Source organism: Pterocles gutturalis, unplaced genomic scaffold (genome assembly GCF_000699245.1).
Source record: "Pterocles gutturalis isolate BGI_N339 unplaced genomic scaffold, ASM69924v1 scaffold35874, whole genome shotgun sequence".
Classification (NCBI taxonomy): domain Eukaryota; kingdom Metazoa; phylum Chordata; class Aves; order Pterocliformes; family Pteroclidae; genus Pterocles; species Pterocles gutturalis.
The window spans coordinates 1-13,802 of record NW_010136947.1 but is presented as its reverse complement, the minus strand read 5'-3'; the positions used below and the strand labels follow the sequence as shown (position 1 = coordinate 13,802).

Below are 13,802 nucleotides of genomic sequence, written 5' to 3'. Positions count from 1 at the left end.
GAGGTGAAGCGCTTGTACACTGTGTTTACACTTCAGAATTGTGTATTTGAAATGCCTGCTCTTTTTGGAATTGTATAGTCATTCTATGTTGCAAAATGGACATGTACACCTGGGTTTTGATATTTGTGAAACTGTAAAAACTGTGGTAAGAAATATAAAATATCCATAATGTATTTAATAGTATCAATCTGAACTTTTATTACATTTGCTCATATTATGGTGCCAGCAGTGAACATAATCTCTTGAAATGAAAATAATTCAATGATAATTACCTTTTGCTAGGTTCACTGCGTGGAGGATAGTGAACCTAGAGCCTGGGGACTACTCTTGCGCAGCTTTAAAATCTGTTTCATTATAAAATATGACTGTAGGCACAGATTTCCTTGTGTGGGGCGAGGAGGATGTAAGGTATGCACACCAGTGTGCATCATAAACAGGTTGATATGGAAGTGTGCAGGACATTATGAGTGAAAATCAAAATTGGATTATGTTTGTCACCTAGCAGTTTTGAAATAGAGGCTTCTAAGTGCAGGTCATGTTAGCTTGTATGGAAATACTTCCAATTCCTATTTCTGATTATATTTGCACTATTGCACCTGCCCCATATGGTGCCACATTTGTCTGGAATTTATTTTTATCTTAGGTGCATGACAGTTACATTTTTACTGTTTCAAATGCTTAATTTGAATACAAACAAAAGTGATGACAGGGAGAGACCTGTAAGTTGCCAGACCTCAACTGTCATCTTACAAATTTGGTTTGTGGTGGTTTGGATCTTTCATGAGTGGAGAATGGGAATGGCAAGTTCCTTCAGGGAGATGTATTCGAGGTAGAGGGGACACTGTTCTGGAGCAACCACAGCTAGTGTACAGTTACATTTCTTAAATCTGCAACAAGGGAGAAAACCTCGGGACGTAAACACACCTAATTTGCTTGGCTTCTCCTTGTCATACATCGTGCTGTTCTGAAAAAAAGCAAATGCATAAGGGAGGAGAACCACACAGTTGAAAAATACTTTTATTTAAAAAAAAAATCTTGAAAGTACAAAGTAGTGGATCAAGTATGCTGTACTGTGAATACAAAATAAATATGAAATTCTTCAACATATGAAACAAAAGATAAAGGGAACTCATCCTTAGTTAAGGAAGAAAGGCTTTTATAACGGTTAAGGTAATGGATTAACATCTAGATCCTGTTCCCAGATTTTCTGGCTGAACACTGAACAGTACTTAACAGCTGTTGTCTCAGTAAACCTATGTAATCTCCATATATCACAGGAACACTGTGCAAGTAAACTCACTGTTGGTAAATGGCTCAAATGACAGCAGTTTTGGTAGGTTTTATTTATCAAATGCTTCCCATGCTGCAACAGGGGGGATTTTTAAGGTCAATATCAGCTTTCCACTAAAGTAGTCATCATCTTTCTCGTATGTTGCTGCATTTCTGTCTTGGATGTACTTAGTAGTTTCCTGCTCTGCTTTGGGTAGTATTTACCCATCCCTGGCAAATGATGGACTTCATAACTACATAAAACCTAGGTTGATTGTTTTTTTCTTTTTCCTTGTGGGCACAGGTGTAGCTGGTATTGTTCTAAATAAATCAGAAAAAGGGACAGTGTCTGAAAAATGTCATGGCCTATTTGGGGGGCACTTTTCCATTTAACATACTGCATAGGTAAAATATTATCTTAATGTATTCTCTGGGCTACTGCATATAAATATGTATGATGTACTTACAGAATTATAATCTTCACTACCTCAGTAAAAAGAGGAAATTCAGAAAAACTGTGGGTTTACACTAGGATAGATCTGATTTTCCCCCTTGGCCTGAAAACATAGATGGGAGTTCTTAGCTAGCTACAAAGTACACTGAAAAAACGTTTGTGCTTTAAAATATGCAAAAAAACACTTAAGAAATCTCTTTAAGTATCCTTTTTTGACTAATCTGTAATAATTGAGTACTTCATTTTCATTTTGGCAACACAGGGAAAAGTAAAATAAATCTTTAGTCTACTAAGATAACTGCTCAGAGGAGTTGCCATCCTTCTCCCAAACGGTCAGCGATAATGTGGCTTTCCTGTTTTCACAACAGCTCATGCTTTCAGCTTCTTGGTAGTGACAGAACCCGCCAAGCCAAGCCTTCCAGAGCGTGGGTGGCAGTTTAACTGTGAATTTGGTAGTAGCAGCCTCACTTAGAGGCGACTCTTGCTGCTAGTGGCGTTTCTGAACAGAACTCTCTTGTTCTATTTTTGAATGTTGTGGACTTAGCAGTGAGTTTATTTTGGCTCACCTGCTTGACAGGGCTTCTCTCTGCTAAACATGCTATAGGTTCTGCATATGTGTTTATAAATTTATGGCACAAAAGCATGTTAAGTGTTTCTTTACTGTGAAATGGAAGAGTGGCTTTTAAACTGAAGCAAAGTTGAAGCAATATAGAGGAGGGACCATGTAAATAAGGCTTTCAAATACTAATTCTGAGTCCTGTTTTATACAGAGGACCTCTTGGAATGTGGTACAGCAGCACTTCGTAGCACTGTTAGAGGTAAAGGATTTTCTCCCTTGTCCAGCAGTGAACAATGAGAAATCACGACAGGGTGTGCACTGCTGAAGTCATGCTGCATCACTGTGCGTGTTTCAAATAAAATATATCCTTATCTGAAACGCCCTTCTGGAGTGCTAACTGCTTCCCACCACCCACACTGGGGGGTTTGTAAGATCAGATGGTGACAGAATTAATGGTCTTTTGTTTTCTGCAGTTTGGACTCAGTAAAGGAAAACAGGAAGGTGAGGATAGAAGATAGGGAATGGAGAACAGTACCTGTCTGAGGTGAAGCGACAGTGAAACTGAAAGTAGTAGTAAAAATACATTTGGGGATGGAAATCATCTGCAATTGTCAGATGCAGAGAAGCAGAGGACTCAGCAGAGGGACCTGTAGAAGAGGGAAGAAGAGTATGTGAAGAAACAGAGATGGAAAGAACAAAGTGCAGTGTAACTAGAGCAGAGACCAAGAACAGAACCATACAAGCAGAGGGTGAAAAGTCTGGCAGGGTTCTGAAGAGTAAGAGGATCTTAAAACAAATCTGGAGAGGCAAAATGAAGCTAACAGACAGCAAACCTAACCAGAAGAGCAAATCAACCTGGTTCAGCTGTGTTAGCTCTCTATTGATCTTTAGCACTGAGAAGTCTCACAAACAATAAAAACAGTTTATCAGCACACTAGGAGCATTATTAAAATTGTTACAGACAGGGTACTAAGTAACTAAGTAGAGTATTAATAGTGGCTTCTCCTCCCTCTAGTGCTCAGCACAGAGGACTTGACAATGAGAAGGGCCAAAGCAGATTCAATTTTCTAGAGGTAGTATCCTTAGAAAAACAAGGCATCCTGGTGGGACAGGCTGCTGCCAGGACTTGCTCTTGAAATAAGCAACGTTTGCTTCCCCAGATGAAGTATGAATGGCATGAGAATCCTCCTCACTTGAACAGCCCCTGTGGTTTCCTTCTGTTGCTCTAATCAGTCAACATCAGTGATACAGGAAAGTTGTTTTCAGAAACCCTTGTTTGTCCACCAGCAACCACAAGAAATCACCAAGCGTGAGTTCTTGGTCTGTATCCTTTTCAAGGATGAATGTATTTTCCCTCTCCTCTTTTTGGTTATTTCCCAAAGCTCAGAGCAACTCAGTAGCATATGGAAATGAAATTTGTTTATGCGTTTCATCTTCATCCTCCTCCTCTTCTTCGTGGATGGAACTGGCTGGATCATTTTGCTCAGATTCTGCCATTGTCTCAAAGAGCTGCTCTTCCAGGAAAAAGCTCCCGATACCGTATTCCTCCTCATGCACCTTTGCTTCTGCAGGTGAGACGTGGGGAAATCCCAGAACAAAATCTGCAAACCTGCCAAATATTTAAAGGGAGAAGTGATCAGCTGAGAAATGAAAAAAATACTGTAAATGCAGGGGATACTGCCAATCAAGGAGGAATGTTGTAAGGACATGCCCACAGGCAGTGCAGAGGAGGGGAAGTTGCAGCATGCGCTAGGGAGACCTGAACAACTGAGAGGAAATTGCAACGGATGGCAATAACCTTGAAGATCTGTTTTCCTGCCTCATGGTCTTCAGTCTTCTCTATATAAGTAACTTTTGCCCTTCTGGAGGCCATCTGCAAGGTCTTGTGACTAAGCAAGAAGATCTGACTTCGTTTTCACATCTTGTCAGTACTTGCAGGGTAATCCAAAGTAAGCATTTGTACCATTGGATAAGTGGTACTTTAGCTTCTAAAAATAAAGCTGCAGCACGTTTGAGACAAAGGCTGTAAGAATTCAGGTAAGTTGACATTGCTGACGAAAGGAAAAACAGTGAGAACTTTGCGCATTCCTACATTGCTGTGCTATCACCTTGCTTCTAGTGCTGCAGGCACACTCTGAGCAAGCTGAGCTCAAGTCTTGCCAAAGAATTCCTGCTTTTGGTGAATGTGGAGCTGCAGACTGGGAATTCTGCAGCTGCTCCAAGTAAATGCCAAACTGGAAGTCTGGTAGAACAAAGCATGAACTTAGCACTGTCCCTACATTTCAATTCGCCACAAATCTTACTTTCAGTGGACAACTACATTGAAGCTAGAATGGAGCTGGAGGTTTCTGGCAAGAGTGTGGAAACAGATGGCAGTTCTGACACCTGGGTAAGTGTCGACAGCATCACAGAAATGTAAGAAAAAGGAAATGTAGCTACATTCTGGAGTTCTGGTAAACCAATCAATAATTTACATTTTAGACTTTAACATTTCTTTGAGATGAATGTTGTCACCTCGCTCTTCTTGGAAGCACTCTTAGTCTAAATGGGGAACAGCACTGGGCTGGCTGTATTTTACAGGTTTGCCTTATGTTGAGCTATCTTCTGATGCTTAATGGAAGCTTGAAGGGAACTCAACTCTAAATCAGACTTCTATTGGTTCTTTTAATTGCTGTATTTTTATAGTGAACACTTTATAAGAACTGTATTAACTAGGTGATGGATAGAAAATGCATGTGCCTCAATTATTTGTTTTGTGCATTTGGTGGTGCCTTGTTTTACAATACTGCAGTGAGTTTCCACTTTTTGTATCTTTCAATCACACTACAGAATGCAAGTAGCTTAGAAAATAAGATGGTTTCACAGTAAATCTATAAAACCTGTCAGAGAGGCTGTCTGTGTGGCCATCCAATGAAGATGAAGGTTCTTAAACTAGTTGTAACTTTTTATTGATTAAATTCAAAGTTGACTGGGGCACCTTTGAAATTGTGACACTTGGTTCTTTGGCAAGGGCCAAGTCTTTGTGGCTGGCTAATATGTGAAACTCTGCTTCTGATACCTTAAGTTTTGGTTTTGATGCAACTACACTGCTATTATGACTCATTTTTTATTCTGCAAGATTTTCTGGCTGCTCTTATCTGACCCTTCCCCACCCATATTTTTCTGAAGTTTGTCTCTTAAGCTATATCTGGATCAGTTCTTCTAGCTGTTATACTTCCTAGGTGCAGGCACTGATTTCTTTCTCTGCATTCTTAGTCTTAGATATTAGTTGATACTTCAAGTAATAGGATTCCTTGGCTGTGCAGGCTTGCAGTTGGGAGAGCTTAATACAGGTAATATTTAAGCATGTATCTTTAGCCTGCCCCAGTTTTACACAATGGAAGTCTATTCGTCTAAAAACTGAAGAAAGGGGCATTTTACTGGTTAGACAGCCACCAGAGTCACTGTGTAGGAACTTACAGAGGCATTGTAGGAAGTGTGTTAAGTTGTAAGGAAAGCTGCCATTACCATGAATTACCTGTGAACAAATGCGAACTCTCAGAGTAATTTATGGTCAGGGAGGAACAAACAGGGGGTTTCATACCACCAGCAAGTAATACCCTTGAGAGGTGTGGCCATGATCTTTAGTGGGATTATTCAAGATAAAGCTACCCACATGTCTGACTTCATGCGGGATAACGCACCTGGAACAAGTACCCAAAGTAGCATTTGGGTCTGCTGTGTAACAGCATCTGCACAACGTGTTTCCTGTTTTGGAGAACGCACATTGTCTTACCTGTGTGGGGACTGGAGTTTGGATACAGCTAACCATGATGGGAAGTCAGGGTTCCTGCAGAATGAGCGTAGCTCCTCCAGAGCTCTGATAGTTTCTGTTTCACCTTGTTCTCGATACTCTTCCTCAGTAAAGTATTTAAACACTAACTTTTTTGATTTAAAGTGATTCTTCATTTTTCTAGAATGAAATGAAAACAATTAGTGTTTCTAAAGTCTTCTGGCACATAATTCTCATCTGTCCTTTTTCTTGACTACCTGCTATTAACATGCATTAATCACTTCTATCCTTTCAAGAGGACAAGCTACATTCTTGGATTAAAATTTTAGGACAACATGTCTAATGTATGCTAGTATGCCTACCCTAGGTCTTAACTGAAGTTGTAGAATTCCACAGAATTATATCTAATGAGCTTCATATAAGCTTTGGATCAGGTCCTTATGGTGTATGCATGGACTGAAATCTCACAGAATTAAATAGATGGCTGCTTGCTCAGCCGTTTTTAGGTGCAATATGCAAAATGTGTCTGTGCAGAGACACGGACTGAATCAAAACCCAGTCTGCATATGTAATTTCAAAGATAAGCAATACTCTAAGTCTGTTATGAGTTGTTCATGTTGTTTACTAGATTGCTTCTCTTAAATCTTGCTTTAAATTACAAAACTGAGGCCAAAATGTTTACAATCTGATGTTTTTTTAGCTGCTGCGTAGCGATGTATAATATAATTAGATATCAATTAGAAAGTGTGCCATGTTCTGTTCCCTTCTGTCAACTGCTTTCAATTTAAATGTTGTGATGAGTTAAGATAAGCAAGGGCTGGATGCCCGTAAAACTCAGCTCTGTATAAAAACACCTGCTCCAACCAGCATCATTCAACTTTCCTCCTTATTTCAGTGTAAAGCAAGAATGAATTGTAACCCTTGCTCAGGTCAAATCGTAAAGTTCTTGCTGGCTCAGTGGGAACAGTACTGATCTTAACAACAAATAATGCAAGGTTCTTAGTTATTCTGATAGATCTGCTTCTCTTAACTGTGTACCTGGCATCATGGGCTCAGTTTAGTGCTACTGCTTAGTGTTTCAAAACAGGAAAAAAAAAAAACTTCTCATTCTCCTAAGAGACACTGGTAGAACTGTATTTCAGTGATTTTTGGCTTTATAGAAGCATCAGTTCATGAAAAACAAAAAAGGTCCAGGTGGAGAACAAACTACAGTGTTTCATGGTAAAACAGGTATATTCTAATTTCTGTGAACTTGTAGACAAAACTTACTGATTTCACAGTAAGCTGAACCTGCTTACATCAGGTAAGTACTGATCCTGTATGTTGCTTTTGAAACAGCTGGCACTTCTCAGCTGCAGGCAAAAATGAGTCTTTAAAAAATGATAAATTCTACACAAAATAAAAAAAAAGCTTCAACACAGGCCTCACTTCAACATCTAAACAGAGCACAAGAGCAAAGGAATATGTTCTTCAAAATTAAATGATGTGCAAAAGACTAGAAATTATTTGTTTTTTATTCATTTGGTTATGCCAGTTTTAGCCTTTGCCTCTTCCTGGTTCTCTACAGTTCAGCAGAAGTCCACAGCTATGGAACAGTCTGCCCTAAAAATTATTAATCTGGATGCCATCACTGAAGGTAAAAAACAAATGTAAACTGGTAGGACTTTTTAGAATCCTCATTTGAGTGTTGTATGTGTGATAAAACATGCTTCAAAATCAAGGATAAGCAAATAAACTCCAATATTGTTAATGAAAATACTCAGCAAACTAAGGTCTACATATTGCAAGCAGTTCCCATTCCAAATGCCACAATATAAAAGGGTCTCTGGGAAGACGGGGGACTGTCTCCACAGTGATAACAGACTGTTTCCATGAATTAAAGGTAGACGTACATCTAGGATAATAACCTTGGAAAACTAAAATCAATGGAAGCTGTTGTTTTTGTGCATATGGGTTTTTAGTCCCTGAACTCTATGCGATCTAACCTACAAGGATTGTCACTTTTTAACATTACCTCAGTGACAGTACACTGTTTTATCCCTTCAGATTCAGTACAAGTTACCTGCAGAGTCTCTCACTACATGTGAAACTAAGGCAGTATTGCTGCAGTCTAACCAATCAACCAAACCAGAAATACTTCAGTTACCAGATGCTGCAGAGCAGAAGGTGCTACATTTGTATTTAAGAGCACAGTCACATTTCTCCATTGTCCACAGAACAAAACTCGTGCTTAAAACTGCCAGATGGGAAATAATTAAATTCCTGTGTCTCAGGGTGTTAAACCTTTTCTACTGCAGCTTTACATTTCATAAAAATATGAAGTAGTATTAGAAATTCATAACTCATTATTGAAGTATGAGGGTTTTTTCATCAGCAGCCTCCAGTATTTCCTGGTGATACAGGGACTTGGACGTTCACACATACATACAAACCTGCCAATGTGACAAGCAGCACCGAGGGGGTAACACAGGCCTTTTGAACAGAGGCTGGCTGCTATTACTGCATATGCAACCTGAGGTATGGTGACACCACAATAAATCAAGACAAAGGCCGTTAATTGTAGCGTCCACGCGAACAAGGTTATATTTAGTTCAGTGGTAAGCGGCCCATGCTGATAGCAAGTGGTGAAGCTGGCGAGTCCAACAGACAGAAAATACCCTGTAGAAACAGAAAAGGAGGACATGGAGAAAAAGATGCAAACTACTCATATAAATGTCATTAGTTTGGTTCACAAAGCCTCCAAGTGCTGTGATGTTTCTTGTGTTGTCTTATAGATACCTGCATTATGTTGTATGTATAGCGTATGCCCACAATATCAAACTCCTTATTTAATGATACAATGTGAGTAAATGCTCATTTGAGTGTATTAGGAACCTTTGGAATATTCCAACATCTATGGCTTAAGAGAAAAAAGTACTCCATAAATGAGCCACTTTATTTTGTTTTTTATGGCCAGATATTCATCTAACCACTAAATTAAACCAAAATCTGCAGTGCATTTTTTGATAATTTTCTTACCCAACAAGTAGGTTCTGTGTTCAGACCACAGCCACTGCATATTCTCTTTGAAGCAGTAAATAAAATAGAGAGAGGACATCCAGCAGCCAATCATTAAGATCCAGAAGGTACTGTGCTGGAAATTAAAAAAAAAAATAATTAAAAAACACTTAAAAAAATAAACAAAATTCAAGTCAGAATCAGGACCATTGTGTGCGAGGGAACTCGGGCAAAACCAGATGTGATATTTGGTAGACCTACAGGGCTTATGATCTGTACATCATAAGACTTTTACTGTACAGTGCTCTGCACGCTACAGCCAAACAATATCAGTTCTAAGTGGAGCGCCTGCATCACTGTATTTGTGTATCATGTCCCAGTGTCATGGTATAAGCCTGTTGCAGTGTATTCCCAATTAACATATCTCAGCAATATTGTGGGAATGCACAGACTTTGTAAAAGTGAAGGAAAAATTCACATCTGCCTTGTAATGAATTGTCTCTGGTGAACAGAAGAGAATCTGTCCCAGTTGCCACTAAATCTACATTTTGATTTAGATTGATCTGTAGATTCAAAAGTAAGCTCAGCTCCAGTCCAATACAAATAATTTATGTTTCAGAATAAACTCTTGTTGATGTACAAGAATCTCCTGTTTAGTTTAAACTCAGGAGCAAGCTAACTAGAACTTGATTCCAACCCAAACCATTCTGTGATTCTGATTCTGTTTACTTGACGCAAGCAATCCTGCAGTCATTTCAGTGCAGTTACCTGGCCACAAAAACAGAGCAAGCTCAGAATCTGGCTCTGTACTCTTCACTTCCTATTTTATGATGGTGATTACTGTTATGGTTTATAAATGTAGATTTACCCTTGGAATAAACCTTTTAAGTGTCAACAGGACAAAGACTAGCAGAGCAAGAACACCCAGTATTATTCCAGAAAGGTAAAAGAACTTGGTACTCCTGTAAGAGAACAAGAGAGAATATGGTGAGAAGTACGATTGGTAATTGGTTAAGATGCCAGCATTTGTACAAACAGCGGTGATCTTCAGTAAGAACTTAACGCAGCTGTAAGTTAGAGTTGTGGTTACGTGGTTAACAGGCCCAGTTTAGATATTAAATCCGTGTAATTAAAAATTTCCAACAGATACTTAAGGTCACTGGAGTTGTTAAAGGCTAGGAGATTGGGTTTTTTTTAAAGATCCCACTATTTCTGATTTCATTGGCCTTCTAGTTTCTAGTAATTTCATTTTCTTCTATGTACCAATATGGTTCTGTACTGCAAGAAGAGTTTTATCTTTTAATTTAAAACATAAAAAAATCTCCACAATCCCACAAGTTTTTTTCTAAGCTTATGCATTTATAAACTCTGACTTTTCAATTCAGAGTTAACTCTATAAAACCTATTGCTGCTCTGCTTGTTTTAGAGGTGCCTCCTGACAATTAATTTGTGACTCATTTTGCTTTGAAGTTACAGGCCACATATTTTGCTATAACAATTAAGTATCCTCCCTTATATGCTATGCAAAATGTGCATCAGAAGAACAATGGGGAAAGGTGGCACAAAGGTGGAGGCAGACGAGGCCCCAAATGACCTCATCCTAAGCATTTCAGGCATCATTGATAAACACGTGCCGCACTGAGCATTCAGCTAACCTCACTGGTCTACAAAAGCGTGAATTTTTCTGAATCCATGCACTTGCTCGCTGAGGATTGTCTTGGTGTCACCCAGTGCAGGAAGCTTGGGTACAAGAACCCCAACACAGCTAAGTGATTAACAGAGTGCAGAACTCCAAGATATGTCACAATCTGTCCAAACTCAAATGGTATGAAGGGGTTTTAAATACACGTTCAGTTTCCTTATTTAACTTTCCCCAAGAACTGGCTCTTTAGCTTAAAGAACATGTTGACCAAAGAGGCACAGGCTTTGGAAAAGAAGGTCAAAAACCAGCAGCTTGTACTCACCTGCTCAGGCTGTTTGCAAAATGGAACAGAAAAATTCCAGCTATGAACAAAAACAAGAGCTTTCCATCTAGCACTAAAAAAGGAGGAAAAAAATAGAAATGGACTTCAGACTAATTCAATCTGAAATGTTGTTTATATAAAATAGCAACAGAAAAGTCACAAGCTTCTTACAGAAGAGATGGTACATTCAGTAACACTGGCAATACCAAGCTATCTGTCATCTAAACTGAAAGCTTTTTTACTTACTTTCTCGTTTCACGCTCACAGTGTACAGTTCTGTTTTGAAGGGCTGTATTTTGAAACAAATATCCTCTCCATATTGTTTTATGCTTAGGAAAGTTTCTGTAGATGTCTCTGGTTTCCAGAAGATTTGAACAGCACATGCAGCAAACTCAAAAACAGTTTCCGAATTACGACAGTTGCTTTGTTCTGAAATAGGCTCGAACCTAAATATTTCTCTGCTGTTAACTTTTACCTAAAAACAAACAATAGAATACACAGAGAAGTAGCTCAGAATCACTGGGGTTTTTTGTATTTCTGAACTATATAGCATATAAGTCATACATGTCATAATGAAAATCAGTATAGAGAGCTTGAGAATAAAATGCTAGTGCAATTCTTAGTTGTTTAATATTGGTTATTAATATTATGCAAAGATTAATTGTTTAAGCCTTACCAGGTGATTCAGAGAACTCAACGTCAGCAAAGTTCTACAGAATCCATCCAGAAGCGCAGTGCGTTTGGTTTTACCGTGACACTTGCCCACACAAACCTCACTGCATCCAAAGCGGAGGATCACAGTGCTGCATTTTTATCATGGTCCTACCTATACACTGTTCCAGCTACTACACAGAGGTCCTGCTTTGATTTTGCTAACTGATCATACACTTTGCTGGCAAAAGTTCACGTGAAATGTGTTGCATATCTGAATGATCCCCAGAACGGCCTCCTACCTGAAGAGTCGACCAAACGTACTGTAAGTGCATTGTTCTGTTTTGCATGTAGCAATAACAGTTTTCCTCCCGTTTCTGGATGACATCCATTTCCTGCAAAATGTGACAGCTTCTACCTGGGGGGCAGGGCAGAAGAGTTAATTTTAAGCATGTACCACATAAAAATGTAGAATTTTTGTCCATTTCCTTGTTGTGTTTGCTGAGGGAATCACAAGGAATTTGCAGATAATAGAAGGTACAAACTACGCTGCATGTTCAATATGATTTAGATGAAAATTCAAATTAGACTTCTGATCAAGGCACTTAGGCTCCAGAGTAAACTGCAACACCTTTGGAAAAAGAAAATCTAGGGTGATATTTTATAAAAAATGTAATCCATAAAAGCTTGGCTTCGGTATCAGTGTTTCAGTGGCAATGGAATAGGGCCTCTGGGCCAAAATCACTGCTGGCACGAGTGGGTGGAACTCCACCAGAGTCGATGCTCAATACCAGTGGTGAATGCAACTGTGGGAGTCCGAGCAGGTAAACAGGCTTACAGATTAAAATAGTAATTTAGCACATGACACAGCTGCTGATCGCAGAAATTGTACTCCTCTCCCTCAGCAATGTTTCTCATGTTAAGTGACACAGCTCTTCTTTTTAAAACAAATTTTCCTGACATAGTCCAGCTGTGACATGTAATAAGGCAACTGCACTGACAGCTTGCTGTAGGTCATTTAATGAGGGATGCTAATCAGTCTAACTCTCCTGAAATGTTAGTGACCCCCTACGATCTCCAGAATTAGATTGCACTTTTGAGCAGAAATGATTTACAGAACAAACTTTCAAGAATAACATAAATTGTGATCTATATACATGTGTAAAGCATACCCTACAGTGTAATACTGCAGTGTTCCAGGAACATAATTAAAGAGAAGAATAAAAGAAATAATTACAGATCTGAACAGAGGGAATCATCTAGCTCACTGAATAGAAAATGTGGGTCTGAGCCAAGCTCAGTAGTAACTGCTAAAACACTGTCATACACTCAGAACAGCAAGGTAAGTATGTGCAAAACAGTCTCACTCTGGGCAAGGAGATACTGTGTGCAGGTAAAAACCTGCCCTGTCTCTACAAGGAAGTTGAAATTGGGCTAAATTATTTTTTAACTGATTTAATTATTCCAATGAAGATACCTGTAGATGTTCTTACAGAAGTGTATTAAGTCATTCCAGAATTAAAGTGTCCACAGATGATCCTGCTAAAGTAAATTAGTTTAAATTTAAAATTCTGACGTATTTATTGTAAAAAATGAATCATCCGCTTAATTTTAATTCATGGCAAATCCATCAGGAGGGAGCACAACCCTTCAGACGAGGGCTGGCTGTACCTCTTGACAGGCACTTCCATAAATGTCATCAGAAGAAGTGGCAAAAGGATTCACGCATCTCTGAAAGTGTTGCCAACTGATGCAGCAAGTGAGGCTGGGCACTGCCCGGGGCTAAGACCAAGATAATCTAGTGACAGGAAAAGCCAATGCCCTACCAGGGCCAAAATGCAGCCGGGAGTGCCCACAGCCTCCCTGCAGGCTGTTATTAGGATTTTCCGTGTTAGATGTAATATCCTCCATATACAACTCTAGCAAATATCTTCGTACCCTCCTTAAGGCATTTTATTGAGAAAAATAATTTGCTTCAAACATGGCATCAGCTCCATAGAGCGAAACAATCGCGTTCCAATGGAAAAAAAATGCTTCTGCACAGGTAACCGGGAGATGGAGGAGGGCTTTAGCTGTGGTGAGGGCAGACAGAGAGGGCAACTCCCCCGTTCTGGTATCACGAGCCGGGGAGAGAAT

At 39.2% G+C, this 13,802-nt stretch overlaps 1 protein-coding gene across 1 annotated transcript; it reads right to left on the bottom strand.

Moving 5' to 3' along the window:
* Window positions 1–3,665: 3,665 nt before the first annotated feature.
* TMEM194B (transmembrane protein 194B) lies at window positions 3,666–12,084 on the bottom strand (the record flags this gene model as incomplete). Its single annotated transcript, XM_010082490.1, has 8 exons — window positions 3,666–3,891; window positions 6,058–6,234; window positions 8,487–8,712; window positions 9,073–9,187; window positions 9,920–10,013; window positions 11,016–11,088; window positions 11,262–11,490; window positions 11,969–12,084. Coding segments are annotated over 8 exons (1,256 nt in total), but the record flags the coding sequence as incomplete, so codon positions are not given.
* Window positions 12,085–13,802: the final 1,718 nt, after the last annotated feature.